The 21,851-nt window shown below is 38.3% G+C and overlaps 1 protein-coding gene and 1 pseudogene across 1 annotated transcript in view; one reads left to right on the top strand and one right to left on the bottom strand.

Annotated features, from left to right (window-relative positions):
* The window catches only part of NPAS3 (neuronal PAS domain protein 3), a 1,019,383-nt gene that overhangs the window by 7,184 nt on the left and 990,348 nt on the right, over window positions 1–21,851 (bottom strand). Inside the window, exon 9 of the mRNA XM_044660006.1 lies at window positions 18,988–19,094. Coding sequence (XP_044515941.1) covers window positions 18,988–19,094 — 107 coding nt within the window. The remainder of the gene's footprint in view (window positions 1–18,987; window positions 19,095–21,851) is intronic.
* Window positions 13,264–13,476, top strand: LOC123238557 (annotated as a pseudogene).

Below are 21,851 nucleotides of genomic sequence, written 5' to 3'. Positions count from 1 at the left end.
CTTTCTTTTCCTTTCTTCTCTCTTTCTTGTTAATCCTTTGATTTAAAATTTTAAAATTCTAAAAGCATTAGGAACAATTAAAATGGTTCTTTTTTTCTCTATATATCTGCTCAGTAGATAATGGACGAATAATCATCATTAGCCCACTTTGAAAACCCTATCAACCCCTATCCAGAACTTAATAAAAAGTATAAAACTGATAAAGTAGCTAAAACAAATATGGGAAAATGAAGGGACCATTCCACAAAAAAAGTCAGTTATCATCTCTGAGGTGATAGGCAAGTACAGTGGAGAGAGCATAGGACTTGGAGTCAGGAAGACCTAAATTCAAATTTGGCCTCAGACATTCATTAGTGGTATGACCATTTTAACCTCTGTCTCCTCAGTTTCCCCAATTGTAAAATGGGCATAATAATAAAATTTGTCTAATAGGGTTGTTTCAAAGATTGAATGAGATTCAATTTGTAAGGTGCTTGGTACCTGGTAGGTACTTAATAATAAATTCTGATTCCCTTCCTCCCCTGTTCCTTTTCCCATCTTTCTGAAATCAACAATTTCTTCCAGACCACTGGCACACCGCATACACTGACCAGAAAAGAGTTTAGGAAAGTTTGCATTAGTTTTTGTGTTTTTTTTTAAACCCTTACCTTCCATCTTAGAATCAATACTGTGGGTTGGTTCCAAGGCAGAAGAGCGGTAAGGGCTAGGCAATGGGGGTCAAATGACTTGTCCAGGGTCACAAAGCTAGGAAGTGTCTGGGTTCATATGTGAACCCAGGACCTCCTGTCTCTAGGCCTGGCTTTCAGTCTCTTGAGCCACACAGCTGTCCCCTACATTAGTTTATTAACAATCCATTAGCCCATGCCAGAAAATTTCTCGGGCAGATGAGATAACTATCGTCCATCCCGGTGCAGAGACAAGAAAGGGAAGGAGGGAATGAGAGCAGATTTGACTGGATAACGGAAGGGGCAAGGAGAGGGCTTGATGGTTGGGACATTGCTTTGGAAAGAATTGACAAAGGGGAGTCCACAGATTGGGGTGGGGTTACATGGGGAGATGCTGCTTTAGGTTCTGTATAACTCTTGCTGGAAGCTGCTAAAAGAGAGGAGGGGATACCTCAGGGGAGGCGACTGCCTGCAGAAGACAAACTTCGCCTACTTCACAGTTTTGCCTGGGGCCGGCCCTGGAGGCCACCATACAAACAGAATCTTGAAAAGGTAAGAAGAGTTTAAGGCCGGCTGCTGGGTTTTCAGACAGAGCCCGCTTTATTTTGGCTATATTAAAATGAGGAAGTATTTCCCTAAGATGACAGTCCCCATCCTGAGACAGTAACGGGGCTTCATGGCTGGGGAGACCCGCTGCCCCACAGGCCAGGCGGTGACAGAGCCCGAGTTTCTTCAGTCTTGCACAGGACTCACACCAAAGGCAAGAGGCTGATGAAGGTCTGTTTACAATTAACCAAAAAGTTCCTGACATTTTTTTTCCCAGAGACCCAGAATGTAAACTCTTGACACTAGGATGAAGCTATTCCTTCTCCAAAAAAAAAAAAAAAAAAAAATCACATTGGCAAATCAGCTGGATCACTCCAGCTGTGCCCTAGGCAGGATCTGACAGTTTTTCCTGAACTCATGCGGTCCTAATCAGCTCAAGAAGAAAAGCCACCTTGGTAACAGCTTGAAAGAGATTTTTAGTTTAAGTTATAAATGAGAGAACCTGGAAAAAAAAACTCACAAAACTTTTTCTATTCTCTTTAATCCAAGGGCTATTGTTTTTTTTATTTTATTTTTTAATTTTTAATTTTTGAGGCTTAGCCTCAGAGATCAGAAGGAAATGAGGAGAAAATGCATGACATTGAAAACCACACAAATCCCTCTTGGAAATAAATGATAGAATTAAGGAGTAAGAAAGTTCCTCCTGATTTAAGTCCTTTAAAAATAGTTTATTGTCTCTCAGAAGCAGAAAAGGGCTAATCAAATTAATGAGCCTAAGAATAAATTAAAAACCATGTTGTTCCAATCCACAAAAAGGAGACAAGGAGAGGGGGAGGTAATACAGATGTTTAGTTAAAAATCATCTAGCTAGAGTCATGGACCACATTTTTTCAGCCATACCGCTGGTGATAGGGTAGCTGACAGATGAATTCTGACCAAATATAAAATTGCATGCTTTTGTTTGACTTATGCAGGCATAGAGTGTTCATAGTAGGGATAGCCTAAGTTAGAGGTTCTGCTGGTTCTGCTTGGAGCTTTCATATTACTTTTCTAATAGGATATGGGTAGAGCATTTGTGTTTTCACGTAGAAGTTGAGACTATTTTCCACTCATCGAAACTTCTGTTTTTTTGTTTTGCTTGATAATACATGTATAAACCAGATTGAATTGCTTGTCAACTCCGGAAGGGGAGAGGGAGACAACACAAATCATATAACTCTGGAAAACTTATGTGGAGATTTATTAAAATAAAGATAAAGATAAAAAGATAAACTTCAGGTTTCTCAAAAATCATGTGCCATTATAGCCAATTTCTAAGCTCCTTTCTACTATCAGGGGTGGATACTCTAGGTGACTAGCTCCATTGGCCCTGACTACTTCTGTTCCTGGCTTTGAACTAATCTTTTCTATAGAAAAAATACTGTTCTTATTGGTGAATCTCAGAGCACCAAAATAGAAAAATTTAAGGGTGTAGATACAAAGATAATATTTATAATTTGGACAATTTAGTCCAAAATCATATGTGTATACCAAGGAATAATAATATATTTCTAAAGTCATATACATCCATGTACTCTCTTACCAATGAACAATCCTAAACAAAATTCGGACCAGACCTTCTCTGACCAGTTTTTCTACTCGGCTTTGAAAATGGCTTTTTCTTAAGGAAAACACAGGGACTTGTCTGTCACCCATCTGGGTTTTTTTTTCCCTCCATGTAACAGGATTTCCCTATAACTACCAAATACAGGATTTTCCATAGGAGAATAAAACTCTAAGTCATGAACAAAACACATGAGGTCAGATGAAGAGGAGCCTTTGAATGAGAGTTGTACTGATTTGGCACAAATCAGCCTGACAACCTGGAATTATTATTGCAGATACCCAAAAGAAGGGAAAAAACACATAACAACCCCAAACTGTGAAGGGGGGATGTCAGATAAAGCTTAATGAAAAGAAAATTGCAGAAAGCCAGCATTTTAGAACAAGTGACCTTTACATCAACTATACATTTCTTTTCTCCAAAATGCTGGGCGCTAAGTTTTATTGAATTTTATTTTAAAAATATTGTCTTGACTTGAGCCAGGTGGTTAGCATGCAAGAAATGCACATCCAGCTCATGAGGAAGAAGGAGCCAAAAGAAGAAGGGAGAAAAAAAACCACACACAACCCAAACCCACAAATCTGAAACTAATGGCAGTTTCCCCAAAACACAAATCTATTGCTCTGTCCATGGTTCCCACCAGAGGGAATGCAGTTTTCTTTGGGAACTTTGTGGGCAGCAATATACTGGTGCTGAGGGGACGAAAAGGGAGCCAGTGTTTGTGGCAGGAACATAATTCTGGTAGTAAATCAAAACAAATCAGTACAAGTTTGTCTTCAGAAATATGGTGGGAAAAAAAAGAACATGGTTTCTTTCCTGTTGGGCTGCTCCACCAAACCAAAGCCAAACATTCTAAATAGCGAGTTGTGTCTCAGAAAGAAGGAAGTCAGGCTAATTCAGTTTGAAGAGGAGAAGAAGGCTTCTCTCAAAAGCAGCCTTTTCAGCAAAGGGTCTAACAAAAGGACATTTTTGGTGGCTCACAAGTGCATTAAAAGAGCTGCAATACATGGTGCATTCAGGTAAGTATAGAATAAATAGGAAATGATGAGATCATCTGAGATTTAACACTTCGTATTCACACAGCCAAACAAAGGGGTTCATTATCTTTAAGGGCTATATGAGGGCTGCATCTGTGGCTCTCTGTTCAGCCTCCTCCTCAACGTACCTTTATCAATGGCTAGGGAGCATCGTTTGCAAGCTCCTTCTTCTGTAAACTGGCAAAAAATTTTTTTTTAATTTATTGCAACAGGGTGGAGGTAAGGGGGGGGGCACTCTGTACTTAATACCACAGTTGGGTGCTTAGCTGTAGCCACTGGTTCTTTTTTCTACATTCACAAAACTGGCAGATGAAACATGAAAAAGAATACTGACTCTTTAATCTCTGCTTCTCCACCTAAGGCCCAAGGCAGGCTGACAGGGTAACTTCATTCTGGAAACAGAGAGGTTTTTTTTCCCTTTTTTCCCCTCCTCCCTTCTAAATTCCAGATTACTTTTTCCTTGCTTTTGAAACTGTGGGCTATAGGGGAATGAACCTGGCATAGACTTAAAACATGAACAAGTTTCTTTATCTGAAAAGTTATAGTCCTTGATGCTTACAGGAAGGTCATTTTGAAAACCCACAGGAAAAATAGCATCACAGTCAGAAATAGTGCATTAAGGGCTTTATTTGCTCGAAGAAGAGACAGTTTTTCATTTATAAACTGTTCAGAGGATCAACCGAGCTTTTGATGCTGTGGAGACTTTTCTATAGATTTTGCAATTAGTGAGTTAGATGTTTTAAATAGCAGGCAGGCATCCACAAATTGGTTTTTAGTTAAAAAAAATCTAAGTGCTGAGCAATATTTAGTAAAGTTTAATGATGTTTGATACTTAAACTGAATTATGAGCAATAGGACAGGAGACCCGTGGATGCACCCGGAGTGACTATGTATCATCTATGGATTTCCCCCCCTAATACACTAATGACAGGTCCTGCTTGAATTGCCATACATATGATTTATATCCTCAGAAGAGGTTTTTTCAACACCACTGACGAGTGATAGATTTTTATTAACTGTTAATATTGAATCATGCAGAAAACTTTTAATTGATTTAAGAACATGTCAGTTTGAGAGGTTTTTTAAAATGTTCTCTCTCTTGGCCCTAATGCACTGCACTGAAGGCCAAGGCTTTCTTTTAAGTGTGGAAAACATTGTGCTCAAAGATAAGAAGAAATAAACAAATCTTCTGAACCAGGGAATTTCTACTTCTGTGAATTACAAGTTGTGTTCTGATGTGGCATTCTATGTGTCCTGCTGTCCTTCCTAAAAGCTAATGGAAGATCATTTATTTTATTTCATATTTTAGCTTCCACAATTCTTTCTCCCATATAAAGCTCCCTTGTTTTAGATTTGGACAGATTAATCAATGCACTGTGGTTCTCAGTGGAAAGAATACTAGGTTTGAAGCCAGAGCCTTAGGTATGAGCAATCATGGTGCTGTTTCCTAGACTAGTTTCTTTACATCACTTATCTTCAGTCTCCTCATCTGAAAAAAGATGGGGCTATATTAGAATATTTCTGAGGGTCCTTCTAACTCTAAGCTTATAATGCTATGAAACTCATTGACAGAACTATCACCCAAAGTTTGGGTTGACACCTCCCCCCATTCTCGCTTTCTGTTAGGCTGGGTACCCCAGGGGATCACTACCCTGGCTCAAGGTAGGTTCAGGGTCTAAAGTACTAAGACTAAGGATTATGAGCCCTGGCATATTTATTTTATCTCTTGTTAATCAGGGGAAACAATTAGCCCAAAGAAAAGGTACTTATTGAAAACACTGAGTAAGAACAGTATCAAAACAAAATCTCTCTCCTGATTATAGGTTATAATGCTTTCCCAACCCCAAGTACCGAAGGAAAAAAGTTCACTAAACAATAAATCATTCATCTAGCCACTGGATCTCCAACGTTCTAGAGGACCCAGTATGCAATTACAGAACAACAGGAGTTGGAAGAAGTGATGGAATGCAGGGAGCCATTGGGAGGAAGGAATAGTAGGAAATCATGATGGGGTGGATGTAGTGACAGGAAATCCGAATAAGGATGAAGGACATGGGGCAGCTGGGTAGCTCAGTGGAGTGAGAGTCAGGCCTAGAGACAGGAGGTCCTAGGTTCAAACCTGGCCTCAGCCACTTCCCAGCTGTGTGACCCTGGGCAAGTCACTTGACCCCCATTGCCCACCCTTACCAATCTTCCACCTATGAGACAATACACCGAAGTACAAGGGTTTAAAAAAAAAAAGGATGAAGGACAGGTCTCTCATGAGATTAAAGGATATTAGACAGGGAGCTACAAGGTAATTTAGGGATCACCTAGTCCAAGTCCTTATTGGGTAGATGAGGAAACCAAGGCTTTCTGAGGGAAGGTAATTTGCCCATGTTCACTTAACTAATAAATGTCAGAAGTGGGATTTTAATCTATGACTTTCTTACTCTAATCTCAGTATTTTGTCTATTAAGCCATATTGTCTTTGTCATATACCTATATCTCTATATAAAATATGGCCAGTTCCTTCTAAAAATATAACTTAGGGTTTATTACCCCTCATGCCTTAAAAAGATAAGAAGTTGGGGCAGCTAGGTGGCTAGTTTGTTATAAAGCCAGACCTAGAGATATGGGAGATCCTGGGTTCAAATCTGGCCTCAGACACTTCCTAGCTCTATGACCCTGGGCAAGTCACTTAACCCCAATTGCCTAACCCTTGCCACTCTTCTGCCTTGGAACAATACTTAGGACTGATTCTAAGGTGGAATGAAAGGATTTTTACACAAAGTTAAGAAGTTAGAGGTGACCACTGGTAGCAAGCTAGATCCTAGGGTGAGTGATTGCTATGACTAATCTGCTCATTGGGAATGAGATGGGAAATTGGGGTGGGGGTGGTTGCTTTATTCTGGTGGGTTGCTATTCTCCCAGCATTGGAACTTCTAAAGTTCCCATTAATGAGCTTTCCACAAACAAATCAACCAGCTGACATTGAGAGGAAGCATGGCTATGGATTGAGCCTGAAAGCCAAGAAGACCTGGGTTCAACCGTCGTCTATAATTCTTATTAGTTATGTGACCCTGGTCAAATAACAACCTCTCAGCACTACAAGCAACTCTCTATGGCTATAAATTGTATATGACTTGCCAATCTATTCTAGTAGAAGGAGGTTTAAAAAGGGATAGCATCTGATCTTCTTTTGTCTGTGAATTTATTTTTAGGAGGCTGACAGAAAAAAAAGTATGGAGAATGTATTACTTCAACCTTGTGCCTATAGGGGTAATTTAAAAACAAAGCAAAATTATGAGAACCAAAGTTTGAGGCCTTTTGTGTCATAAAGAGAGTAATACACATCCATTAAGAAATATGTTTAAAAGAAGAATTCTTTTTGTCTTATTCCAGTTTAAAGGATGTGTTATATATGTGAGGTACACTGGACATTGATTTATAAGGGTTTTAGAGTAGATTGGTGGGAAGGTCACAGAATTAATGGACTTTGGATTTTGAAGAAATATCAGAGGTCATTTAGTCCAAACTCGTAAGTAAAGTCTAACTCTCCTCTAGAACATCCCTGACAAGTGATTGCCCAGTCACTTCTTGAAGAACTCTAGGTATTAATTTACTCACGAGGTGGCCAATTCTACCTTCTGGACAGCTCTGTCATTAAGAATTTCTTTCTTAAACAGAGTAAAAATATGACTTTATTTAACTATCACCCATTGCTCCTAGTTCTGCCCTCTGGGGCCAAGCACAATAAATCTAATTAATCTTTGTTCTAGATGAAAACCCTTTAAATATTGCAAGTTTGCTATAATTCCCATCCCTTAAAGTATTCTCATCCTCTGTTCTTTTAACTGGTTTTTACAAGATTTAAAAATCCCTCAACTAGGCTTATTCTAGCTGATAGTCCCATAGATTTAGAGATGGAAAGGCCATTGGAGAGATCATCTAGTTAAGCCCTCTTTTTTATGTCTTTGCCCCCACCATCAAATCACTTCCTCCACCTGCATCAACACTAGCAGGCTGGATCCTAGGATGAGTGACTGCTACAATTGATCTGAGTATTTGCAGTGGGATGGAGGGGGTAGGGAGGTGGCAGCTAGTTTATTCTGATGGGCTGCTACTCTCTTAGCATTGTAGCTTCAAAGTTCTCACTACCACAAATAAGAATTAGCCACTTATCTCAACAACCTCTTAATAAAAACATTTACTCAAAGTCAAAGCAAAAATAGTAATGATAGAACATTCTACCTAAAAACATGGGATGTACTCTCCTACCTATACTATTATGTCTGTGGGGGAAAGTAGCATCAAATTTAAACTGCTATAGTAGAGAACCACAAGTGTAGGGCATACATGTAGCCAGGGCACCTTTCAATTATGTAGCTGTAGACCTTGGTGTATTTTTAATTTGTTGAATGAATGTCTTCACAAAGTTTCACTAAGAATGGGTGGTTCTGCTGCTAAGTCAAGTTGCACTGGACTATCAATCAGTCAATCATTAAGCTTCTGCTATATGCTTGGCACTATGCTGAATGATGGGGATACAAAAAGAAAAGCAAGAGATAGTCTTTGCTCTCCAAGAGTTCACAATCTGATGGGAGAGTGCTCTGCACTACTAATAAATATTACAAGGGTAATATTTTATTTTTTCATAAAAAGTAGAGGCTCTCAGTCTGGGATTATAGAACCTTCTCCAGTTCTATTCCCTTGATTGTGTTCTGAGGGTTTTTCAGAGCCTAGGTGGCAGGTGGTAGGGAAGAGAGATCATAGCCTCTATTTCTCCAAGATCTGAGGTTTTTTTCTTTAACCAATCTTCCTGACTTAGAGCTGAGTCACCTTAGTGAGTGAGAGGTCTCATTCTAACTTATGGTGATTACCAGCACCATGTCAAATCTTTTTCTTTGCCAATTTGGCCACAATCAGATAATATGCATTTATAAAATAATCATAAAACGGTTCCGGGGTTCAGAATTTCTAAGTTACTTGGCAGCTAAGCGGTACAGTGAATAGAGTGCTGGGCTTGGAGTCAGGAAGTCCTGAGTTCAAATCCAGCCTCAGCCACTTATCAGCTGTGTGACCCTGGCCAAGTTCCTTAATCCTATTTGCCTCAAAAAAAAAATCAGTAGAATTTTGAAATTATTAATTCCAAAGATTTTCTGTTGGTCACATGAGACACAGGGAAAAGAAACTGACACCATCTTTGTCCCAGATAAGAGCCTTGTCTCTGTCTCTTTTAATGTTTTTCATACATAGGTTTTGTTCTGGTCTTTGCAGCAACATTACCAAAGTCTGAAGGGAACACACTCTTACATAGTTGAAGCCCAGAAAGGTTAAGTTGGGACATTTTGCCAAATGTCCCACAAATCATAAGTGTCAAAATTGGGATTTGAACTTAAGGTCCTCTGATACTAACAACCAATTCCCTTTCTACTATACCAGTGTTGGTGAAGGTTTTCAAGTTTGGGTGCCCAAACTGCAATTTCAAGCTGCCTGTAAAGCCCTCTCACACTACCTCAGAGAGCGGAGGGAAGAAGTGCTTACTTTGGGCAGCTGGACAGAGGGGTGGGGCATGCAAAAAATGTCCTTGGAAGTTGGGAAATTAGGAGCAGCTCTCTCCATGCCAGTTGGGCACTAGTGCCAATACTTTGCCAATGCTGTTAACTATACCATGCTTCTCACAATGTTATCAATGTATTTCCCAAAATAAGGTGCCCAGAAGCAGACCCAACACTACAGTCATAGTCTGAATAGGGTAGAGCATAAGGAGATGACTTCTTTGCTCTCTTATTCTTAACACTATGCTTCTATTGCAGCCTAAAGTCAATGTTGTTTTTTTTTCTCCTGACTGCCATATAACACAGTTGACCCACACTTAGCTTGCATCTCTCTAAAATTTCCAGATCCTTTTCACATGGATTTTTGTTTAGCACCATATATGTTATGGGTGGGAGGTAGAATATGATAGCTTAGAACTATTTGAAAAATAAATTTCCTTCTCCTTTTCCTGTTTGGTGCAGTCTAATAATTGTAGAATGCTCCCTTACCCCCCAAACAGTGGACAAGATTTTAAAAATATTGTAGAACTATTGATTGATTGGGAAGACAAAAGCAAAAAATAAAGTCTCAGCTGACATATATCAGAACTGTATCCTAAGGCATCAAGTCCAAGGATAAATGCTACAGTCAGAGGAGAATTTACTGCTGAGAAACTAAAACCATTTAAAAAGCATAATGAAACAAAACCCACCTATTACTAAGTTCTTCAGTTAGCTGAAAGGAAATCCCATGGACATCACCATTTCATCAAAATGAAATTGGCTTTTACATTTTGTTCTGATGCTTTTCAGAGGAGTTTTTTCTTTTCTTTTTTTTTTTTTTTTTTTTTGTCTCTTTACAAGCTCTGAACCTGCTTATTTACTGAGTAAGAGAGGCAGAAGCAAAACTGGTTTGAAGCTGGGTCTCCTGATTGCCAGCTCCAGTTCATTCTCCATATTTCTAAGTCGCTCAGTGAATAGAGCACTAGTCCTGGAATCAGAGTTCAAATTTGACCTCAGATATTTGCTATCTGCATAACCAAGGGCAAGCCACTCAGCTTTGGTCTCAGTTTCTTTATTTGTTCATTGGGAATAATATTAACACAGAAGTCATTGTACTTTGTTCACTGGGAATAATATTAACACAAAAGCACTATTGTAAAGTGCTCAGCACAGTGCCTGGCATATAGTAAGTGTAATTTAAATCTTAGCTATTGTTATTATTATTGCTATTGTTGCTAAACTCCTTGTAGCTATATATATAAATCTTAAATGACAAGATAATAAAAACAAATCTCCTTTACATGTTAATTTAAGTGAGTGCCAGCTAACATTTACTTTTCTTAACTTTCTTCATGAAAGGCTGATCTATGAGACTATGTTCTTTCGTTCATAACTTTTTGGGTCATTGATATTAAAAGGATTAATCTGCCATGAACTAGATCATTCTCCTTACCTTGCCCAGCTGAATTTGAGCTTTGACTCCAGATACTCAAAAAGCCTATTCCCCATTGCTTAAGTGCTTATATCTTTAACTATTGTTGATTAAATGTATTCGAATGGAATTTAAATGAAGCACCTCCTATGCCCAAGGACTTAAGAGTCTACTCCCTACTCCCCAGGTGTGAAAGCACTCTAGATAACATTCCCTGGGAAAGAAACCATCTGGAATCATAAATGACCCCTGTCCAATTTGTAACTATAATAACATCATTATATCAAATGAAGCAATGGAGTGAGATGTGCCTAACCTACAACATTTGGCTCTTGTGCCTTAAGTCTGTAAGTTTGTCATGGGAAGACTTTTAAAACATTGACAAAGACAGGAGAAATTTATTAGCTATGTGACCATAAAAACTCACATTAGCTTTTTAAGCTTCAATTTCCTCATCTGTAAAATGGGTATAATGCCTATACTACTTATATTCCAGAGCTAAAAGGAATGTGAATTATCAGTATATTTGATTACTACTGTTGGGTCGTGATATTAAACTAACTTGATGTTAACAGTCTGTACAGCAAGTGGGCAAACTACAACCCATTTTGGACCTATGCCTGTTTTTGTACAGTCCTGGGAGCTCAGAATGGTTTAAAATAAAATTTTATCGCATTTAAAAATGTAAGAAACAATTTTATTTTGTAGCAAGCCATACAAAAATAGGCAATAGGCCCAGATTTGGCCTTCAGGCAATAGTTTGCTGATCTCCTGCTGTAAGGCATGGAAGCTCATTGATGTAAAACACATGGCACCTCTTCTATATAGCTTTGGCTGATCTTTAAGTGAGTGAAGGGGGGATCCATTTGGTCCCCTTGAAGTCTAGGCATAGAAATGTCCAGCCTATGATGAGTTGGTATTAGAAGTTTTAGAAGGATTCTCATTGTGCATGCCTTTGTGAACTAGTAGAAATTGGGGCCTGGGTTCACCATCAAACTGGATATAGGGGTTAAGATGCTACATTGTGGTGGCACAAGATTATACAATGCAAAAAATTCTGCTTAATAGTGATCTTGATGCCAACTTGGGCATCCACCTTGAAAAAATCAGCATGATATGATCCTATGTGATTCTCAACCCTTCCCTGATTGGTAAATTGCTTATAATGGTCCTCTTCCTCCATCTCAGGGCTAAATTTGCCCTTACTACAGTACTTATTTAGGACACAGGATTCTGGTTCCATTAAATCCACCACCATGATGGCCATCATCACAGAGCTTACAGAACATATCCCTCTTTCCTTCTCTCTTATGGGTCCTCCGTTCCACCACTGCTTTGGATGAAGCAGCACATTTTACTGAAAAAGAGGTCTGAAATTAGGCCCCTCACTATCACATTTACTAGGTCTTCCATCTTCTATATCTCTTTTTCAAATGGTGATTTTGTTGAATGCTAGAACAGATTTTTAAAATAGCAATTTTATCTTTACATCCCTGATTGCTGAAGTTAGGTATTCTATTTCCCAGAGGATATGTTTTTGAAAAATTAGCACTACTCCAAGAAGCAGGAAGAGGGATCCCTTGGCCCAATGGCTTCACATACCCAGCTTTCAGGAAGGTTCAAGTGATAAGGATGAACCACATTTGCACATAGTCCCAGTTAATGCTTTCCAGCCCTTCCTTTAAAAGTTGTTCAGGTCTTTAGGGTTCTGTCCCCTCAGATGGTTCTATAAATAAATGGCTCAGGCCCCTGTAAATTGGTATATTTCTTTTCCCCTGAGATAGTTTGGATGACTTTTTCTTAAAAAGGAGGTGAGGGACCAAGGGAAGGAATTATTTGGGCATGCTTTGTTTTTTAATGATATAGGAGAAGATGAAATTGTTTTTTTTTTTCCTCCTCTATAATTACAATGAATGGGAATTTTCCTGGAAGATGCTTATTTAACTGACCTGATGGTAATCTTGATTTCTTAGATGAAGTGATGGGGAATATCTATCCAAACCATCCAGAAGAAGGTAGTAGAGACTTGTAAAGGGAACAAAATTTTGGACCGTTCTCCTGATGGGGCTCTCAGGGATAGTGGGTTTATAGTTAGAGGGCTGGGGAGCACTAAATGGGTACATGAGTCCCAGAATCATTCAGGCTCTGGGGTAGATGACATGCCAGAATCCTATGGCCTCTTAGCTACAGATGAGCCAGACCTGAGACGGGGAGTTGTTATTTTTGGTGCTACATCAAGGTCATCAGGAGAATAACTCTAAAGTACTCCTGATATCCCCTCCACACTGCAACTTGTGCCTTTAAAAGGATTTTTGTACTTTTTATCTTTAAGCAAATTATATTAAGCTCTTCTTCTAGTGTATCTATGAGCTAAGAATTTTTGAAATATTACTTTTAGCACCCTGAGTCATCATCCTTTTTAACTTTAGGAAATGTATCCTTCCTAATCATTCTAAGTATTGCTTCTCAGCCTTTTGGCTAAGATCAAGTGCAGTACCTAATCATTCTAAGTAAAATTGTTTTCATTTGATTTTTTTTACCCATGAGTATCTCATTGTATTTTAACCCTGAGCCTGAATCACCGCACTGGCCTGAGTTAGGCCTGCCTCAGAATGGATACTCATATAGGACTGAAAGCAATTTTCCTTATCGCTATTCTTTCTGCCCTCATATTTTCAAAGCATGTGTACAAAATAAGCAAACAAATAGAATATTAATTCATTCCTGCATAAGAATACAGCTCAATGTTACCTCTAAATAAGAAGTGTTTTAATTGATGAAAAGAAACAAAATGAGTCTGCGTGGTTACTGAAGAAAGATTGGTTGTTTTTATATTTTTTTCTTTTGTGGGATTTTTAATATTCTTATGGAGGTAAGTGGGATGACTTATTTACTTGAGGAAAAAATCCAGCAAGTCACCATGCAGTTAAGAAAGTTCTGGAGACCTAGCTTGGAGGAAAGGCCATGAGTAGGAAAATATTCCCTTGGAGGTTGCATTTGGCTCATCCACTAAAGTTTCCTTTTCCCCTCTTTTCCTTCTCTTGCAGTTTTCATTTGCTCTAAGGGACAACTGAATACACCCAAATCAACAATTAAATTCTCCCTTTGTTTTTGTGGCATATGACAAATGCATGGAGGACATCTTCTGTTGCCTAGGCAGGCAGGGCACTTACTTTGATTGATGCTCTGGGGTGGAAAAAAAAATGAGCTGGAAAGAATTACAATGGAGCGCCTACAGACTGGAATGGGGATAGACTAATTAGTGCTGCATTAAACAGTCGGATTGCATTTGGCAAAGAGGCGCCACTAGGAGCAAAGTATAGGGGTTATTGATGCAAAACTGCATAGGATGCATTATACTCCATTGCCGTATATTAGTTTGCAGAGAAGCATTGAATATTTTAATTAAGAAATGGGAAATATGGTAGCCTAAATGTTTCACATTCTCCAAGATTTGTGAGGGAGGCCACTCTTTCCAATATCACCAACATGCATGACCTAATTATTTTTTCCCTTCTCTTTCTGAGACAACCATTCTGTAATTATTTCTAGAAAGGGACCACAGCTGCCATGCATTATTTCCCCCCACCTTTTCTCTCTAAGTTTTGCACTCCAGAAGACTTGGCTGTTGATGGTGGAAAGCACCAGCAGTATTCTAGTGGTGAGATTTTCTTCATCCACTCTTTCTTCAACTCAGAAGGTCATTGCTGACTTAATCTCTTAAGGACTTTGTGGACTACCTAAGGCAATTTGGTTCCTACCAAAAACAAGCAGAAATGGAGAAGCAAAGCTTTTTCTTCTTTTCTGTTTGTCAAGTCTACCTCAAGGATTCAGTAAGATGTTGGCAGAAGGGAAAAGGCAAATGATTACAAGGTCCCAGGAGCAGGAATTCTAACTAAAGAGCCTGGTTACCCCTTGATAATATGGTTTCTATGAAGCACCCCTTGGCCCATGCACCAGCCTGACTTTTCTAATGAGTGGAAGGTGGTACTATCAGAGAACCAAGTCCCTATTCAGCATAACTAGAATTTATTTCAGACTTGGAAAAGGCTCAGTCCACATCTTGAGCTCCACGAATCCCATGTAGACCAGAATAATGAACCCAGTTACCTGGTAAGGGATAAAGAGGTAGATCCACCCCCGCCACGAATTTAAAAAATTCCCAACCATCAAATCATTAATTATTGCCAACTGAAGGACCAAGGAAGTTGGAAGATTTAGTTAAATGAGTTCAGGGTAAGGAAAGAGAAACTACAAAAACACAAGGGCTTGTTAAAAAAGAGTCACCAAAAACATCATCATAAAGACTTGCAAAGTTCTACCACATCAACATTTCTTCATGTCTTTGTTTGCCTAACACCTAGCATAGTGCCTGGCAAAAAGGAGGCATTTTACTAAATGCTTGTAGAATGAATGAGTATTTGTTGTCTTGGGGAAAAGTTGTCTTGGGATGTTACCCTTTGGGAACTTTTCTACTTGGAGGAATGAGAACCCTGGGAACAGTTTGCACTAAGCTAATGAATAGCCATTTTGTTATCCTAGCACAGTTTTTCAGAATGATCTGAAGGTGTCTTGTAGCTGAGATTCTGTTCTACCTCTCTCCTTCTCCGCCATCCTCATCCATGGAAGTGGTTAACATAATGACCAATTCACAGGAGTCATGTCATGGCCATGTTGTAAGTAAATACATTCCCAAAGACTGCCCGGTCATCATTTCATTCACAAAAACAGCAGGTGATTTTAACTCTTGTGGACAACAGGAGGAGATGAAGCTACCAAAACATCAGGACTATTATCAAATGGCTAAAGACTTATCTTTCATGAATAAGATCCAGGAATTGTGCCAATAACTAAAGGAAGAAACCCTGAATTGGGCATGATTTTTAAAAAATCCCTTTGATTAGAATTCTATCTCATTTCTGAACTGCTTCTATACCACCATGACCTTCTCCTTCCAGGAGGACACCATTGATACCTCTCAGTGATAGTCCAGGGTCTGGACAAGCTGGATGCTGCGTTAGATCTCTAGTCTTTTGCTTTTTCTTTCCCCTGCTTATAAACCCATTACATACCCTGTCATTTAGTTACCAGGCTGGCTTTGGCTTGAGAATTAGGTAAACATCCATCATTCCACCTCACACATTTAGACTTAATCTTACTTTATAATGATGTTAATGTTTATTGTACAAAAATTAGATGCATCTGTATATTTTAGCATTTTATTTCAGTCACAGAATGCAAAAAAAAAAACCCTCGACATTGGAATCAGTTTGATTTTTTTGTGATTGAAGATATTAAGCACGACAAGAGCGTGGAAATTTCAATCTGATTAGGATCAAAATTCCTCAGGATCAAAACACTTCTTTTTTCCCCCTACAGTTTTACTAATTGTGTGATACTTGACATTGCGGAGTTATTCCACAGCATGATAGCTAAATACGTGAAGTGTATTTTACTGTTTGGAATTATCAACTCATTCTATTTGTTTTTAATGTGTTTAAGGTTATTAAAAGAACCCAAAATTAGAAGTTGCGTGTATGATTTAAAAGGGTGAGCTCAATCACTGCAAGCAGGCAAAATCACAAAGCGAGAGCTTGGATGACAACAGGAATTTCTTTTCCAAATCGTAACCAAATGAAATAATGAAGAGACACAGAATTTGAAAGCAGACTTTTCTGTATGTTAGAGAGCAAGATACCCAGGAAAAATCAGGGGAATGGGGACCACAATGATGGAATGATTGTTTATTTTTCCAAATCTTAGATTACTTTAGCTACTGAGATAAAAGTAGATTTGAGAGAAGAGTAGCCAACATATTTGTTGGAAGACCTTTTGCTTCATGGGAAGAAATGAACTGCCCTTGTTCACTGTTCCCAAGGAACTGTGCTATATCTGTAAATCAAACTCCGGAGAGATGGTATGACGTTTTCCAAGTAATAGCTGAGGATGACAAGTATCTTTTGTTGTTGTTGTCATTGTTAGTGTCAGGTTTATGAATTTAGACCTCAATTAGGATTCCAAAATGGAGAAAAAAAATCCATCCAGATACACGCAGAGACACAATGTCTAGGAAAGTCTTTTTCAAATCTTAGGACACTGGCCTACACTAGTCTAAAAGTATACTTATGTTTTTCTCCAAAGGCCCTTCTATCTTGACTCTCAGCTACAAAGTACTCAATGTTTCTTTCCAGGGAGCATCACAATTTTGTTTTTCAGTTAATTGAAGAGACATATACTTCAGGGGTGCGTGACACCCATTCATTCTAAAGAGTAAATGTATTCGCTAAATCCACTGCCCTGGCCTGGCCTAAGAATGGAATCTGATGAAGAATAATCATATGAAGGGAGCCTTTTTGCCCAGAGAATTACTTTTCTAGAGAATTTGGTCCTATGCCTCAAAGTGTTATTACTATAGTAATAATAATAGCAGCTAGAAGTTCTTGGAAAACACTAAAAAATATTAAATTATTTCATCCTTACAACAACCTTATGAAGTAGGTGCTATTATTATCCCTATTTTAGAGATAAGAAAATTGAAGAGAGGTTGTAACTTGCCCAGGGTCACATAGCTAGTAAGTATCTGAAGCAAGATTTGAACTCATATCTTCCTGACCCCAGTTCTAACCTCTGTCTACTACTTTACCTAGTCACCTCAATAATAGGCACTGTTAAAATAAGAGCACAAAACAAGGCACTATTAAAGATAGATATGATGATGGAATTTTTTTTTTTCTGCAGAAAAGGTAAGGTTTTGATCTCAACCACATCTTTACTGTGTCTAACTAACTACTAATAAAGAACTTAAAGTCTTAAGGAGTTGTTAAGGCCACTGAAAAGTTAAAATAAGTTCCCCATAGTTCCAGAGCTAGTGTGTGTTACAGACAGGATTTGAAGAGAAGCCATTCTGACTCCAAGACAAACCCTCTTGCAGCATCTCTTGCAGATGACCATCTTACCAATTTTATGATTTTTACCGAAGAAGCAGAAGAGGGATGGTGTCAGCTTATTATACCTCTCATGTCCTACTTACGGTTTTAAACCTCAGGTTTCATAAATGAGCTTCAGGGTGAGAAATTGGAAAAAGAAAGAAAAAGAACATACAAGTACTATCTATTTTGCTGGCTTTTGCTAAGTAAAAAGCTTTTTTATTCTCGGTCTATTTTATCACACCAAAAGTTTATTTACCACTCAAAATAAGAATTAGGAGCTTTAAAGGGCACTTAATCAATAGTATGAGTTTCCATTTTTAGGGAGAGCCTCTAAATCAGAAAAAAGTCTCCCTCCCACCTTGGAAATCCCAGTTCCCTCAAGGACTATGAAGTGACAGACTCTTAGCTTTTGGGGACTCTGGGGATCCTTCCCATCCTTCCCAATGGCTCCCAGTGCATCTGCAGAGCCAACTTTTAGCAGAGACCTAAGAAAACTGCCTGTGAACCACCACAAGTAGGTTATTGCTCTCACACAGTTGGTTCTGCCTTGCTCATATGCTCAGCTATCTTCTGTGCCAGAGAGTTCAATCTCAGGGTCAAGATCTTGGGATCAGATTCAAAGAGCTGAGATTGGTTTCTACCCCCCCAGGAGAAGGGGGATGGAGGTGTCTGCTAATCTGAATAATCCTCTCTGCAGAAACAAAGTGAACAGACAGTGCAGTTGAACAGGGTTGAAACTGGGGAAGGACAGAGGCAACACTTTGATATGCTATGAACTACTCCTTCTGCTGCCCCCTCCCCATTTAAATGCAAAGAGAAGCAGGGATTTTTATGTGGTTCTCACCTTCTTGGATTTGTATCTCCCTTCTTTTCCTCCCCACATGCATGTTTAGAGCTGAGGCTGCAAGCACAAAAGCTGAAATTTTGTAAGAAGAATGAACATCTTTCAGTCTCCCAAGGCAGAAGCCCCTTTCATTAGACTTCCCCATTGAGAGACTCAGGTGACACATAGGCCACTTGGAGCAAGCTTTGGGAAGTCCAAATCTTCTGATCTTTGGACTGCACTTTTAATTGAACTGCAATACAACTAGAAATGATTAGTGATTACCCCCTCTTGCTTCTTCCAGAGAGATCACTGGCTTTTTTGGACTCACCAAGAGGATGAAGGGAAAAGTTAGGACTGAAACCAAACACGGATAAGAACAAGATGAAGGCACCAGACCAGGTTATTTTGATATAAAAGAGGTACTTACAGTCTAAATGACTGTGCCTGATCCCTTCTACGTCTTCAGCATGGATGAAGTGGTAACATCTCTTCCCTACAATATCTACAGGGGTCAGATCCATGTAATCACTAATCCTGCAGAAAAAAAGGCAAAAGAGAAAACAGGCTATAATTTAGGATGCATGAAAACTATAGGAACCATCAGTGTCTTAGAAAGAGGAGTCCACCAAAACATTATTCATTATACCAAGTGTATCTGTCTGTGGAAGTTACAACTCTTTATTGGAGGGAGAAATCTGCAGAGATAAAATTGTTTATTAAAAATATGACAGATATTTACATTTTACTCAAATGGGAAATGTACAGGAGTAAGCGAATGGGTTTTAATAATTTGGAAATAGGATATGGAGGCATTTTTTTTTCCTTTTTTTGGCTTGTGGACTGCCCATTTAGACAACATAATTCCATGAAATTACAGAGCATCAGCAACAATGCAAAAATCCTCATTAAAGGCCAAGATAATTCAAGGTTACATAATAAAATAAAAACATGTTATGTTTTTACCAAATGATTAGAGACACCTTTCATTTAAACAGATTGGGCTTCTATTGGGTATTTTCATGAAAAAGAGCTCCCAAATGTTTCTTGGCACAAAGTCCAAATTGACATTTCAAGGGATATAATTTAAATGCTGAGACATACAGATGCCTGGGGGTGTTATCTTTTTTAGTCTCAGTCATTTGGGAACTCAGCTTTCACTCCTGGCCCTTTTAACTGGGACTTTGTGGTTGATTCCACACACAAAGTTTTACGCCATTTTTTCTTCTTTTCTTGGCCTAGGTTCTACAGTATGCATGTGTGTAAGGCACTGCCATTGATTGTCCAGATGTCAATGTCCTCAGGCAGGAATACAGAAAAATATAACTGAAATTGGAAAACATGTTGGGGGAACCTGTGTGGTTTACACAGATATTTAAAAATGTTCCACCTTTGCCTGCAACCCCCTGGATCAGATTCTGTTTCTCAGGTCCAAAATCAAAATAGTTTTATTTATTGATTCCCTCCCTTCTGTCTGTCTTCTTATCTTCATGTCTATTTTTTTTAAGGAATAAAGTCTTTGTATTCATATTTTCAAGGAAGATTTTGATCAGGTTTTCTATGATTTTATATACATCTGTCTGTCCAAATGTGAATGGACTCTTTTCTAAGTGGAAATGGTTTGAGAAGCCAAAGAATGACACTATTGATTTTAGAATTCAATTACCTTGGCCTGATACCCAAATAAGAATACTCATAAACTCTGGGGCAATGATGCAATAATACATATGCATATGTATATGAACATACTACTTTCCAAGTGGCTTATATAAGTATCGAATCATTCTAAAAATGTATTTTAACTAAAAAATTAATTAAAAAATTAAATTAAAGAATTCTTCACCACAATAAGACTGGTTGAAAAAAAAAGGGATATCTTTTTGATGCTCTATTGGTCCAGAGCTGAAAAGTGGTATTGTAAGGTGGGTGGAAATTTTGCCAAAACAATCAAGACTTTTTTCAGCACAGGCTACTTCTTCTTCTTATAGTAGAGAACCACTGACATTTAAGAAAGATGCATGATGGATTCTTTGAAATTTCCTTGACATTCTAGTTGCAACTTGCTATGATGGAGAAATGAGTGGTTTTGGAGCAAAAGGATGAAATTCTACTTAATAGGTAGTCTCAGGTAACTTACTTATCTGCTTCACATCTTAGTCTCTCAATCTATAAAATAAAGAAATTGGTCTCGATGGCATTTGAAGTCCTTTCCAAGTGTAAATCTACAAATAATCTCCAAATAAGGCACTTGGCAAACCCTAGTGTTATTGTTATATTGTTATTGTTTAGTTGTTTCACTTGTGTCCAAATCTTCGTGACCTCATTCAGGATTTTCTTAGTATAGATACTAGAGTTGTTTTCCAGTTCCTTTTCCAGGTCATTTTGCAGTTGAGGAAACTGAAGTAAACAGGGCTAAGAGATGTGCCCAGGGTCACACAGCTAGTAAGTACCTGATGTAACTTTTGAACTCAGGTCTTCCTGATTCTAGACCCAGCACTCTATCCACTGAGTTACTGTGCTGTCCCAAAAGGGATATAGAAAATTTTCATGTTTTATTATTAAAAATTCTGTGGGGGCTATTTTAATTAATTAAGCAATTGCTAGTATTTAAATAATGCTTCAAACTTGCAAAAATACTTTACAACTATCATCTCATTTTGTTCTCATAACAGTTTTGTGGTATAGGTACAATTATTATTTTCATTTTACAGGTGAGTAAGTTGAGGCAGGCAGGGACAGAGCAACTTGCTAGTAAGTAGCTGAGGCAACATTTGAACTCAGATCTTCCTGACTTCAAGCCCAGCACTCTATCCACCTAACTGCCTCTAACATTACAAAATAAATGAAAAATGCTACTTGATTTTAGGCACTAGAGGAAAAATATTTTTTGTTTATTCTCAACACTTTGGCAAAGTGCCTTCCACATGATAGATGCTTAATAAATGTTGAGTTGAGCTCAATTTATCTTCTTTTCAGATGGACAACTATGTTCATCCTAATATCTCTCATCCAGATGATCAAATATGCCATCAGATATACAACTCCTTTTAAATACAGATGTTTTTCCTGATTGCTTTATCTTTAGTGAGAAAATGCTGTTGCATTGTCCTGGATAACATAGGCTAATAAAAAAAAACCATGAGATCACAGGATCAAAAATTTTGAGCTACAAGAGGTCTTGTCAGTCATCTAGTCCAATCTAACCATTTTACAGATGAGGAAATAGGTTGAGAGAAGTCAAGGATTTGATTTTCCTTTCCTTTCCTTTCCTTTCCTTTCCTTTCCTTTCCTTTC

This window comes from Gracilinanus agilis, chromosome 2 (assembly GCF_016433145.1).
Source record: "Gracilinanus agilis isolate LMUSP501 chromosome 2, AgileGrace, whole genome shotgun sequence".
Taxonomy (NCBI): Eukaryota; Metazoa; Chordata; class Mammalia; order Didelphimorphia; family Didelphidae; genus Gracilinanus; species Gracilinanus agilis.
This window is presented reverse-complemented; position numbering and strand designations above follow the sequence as displayed.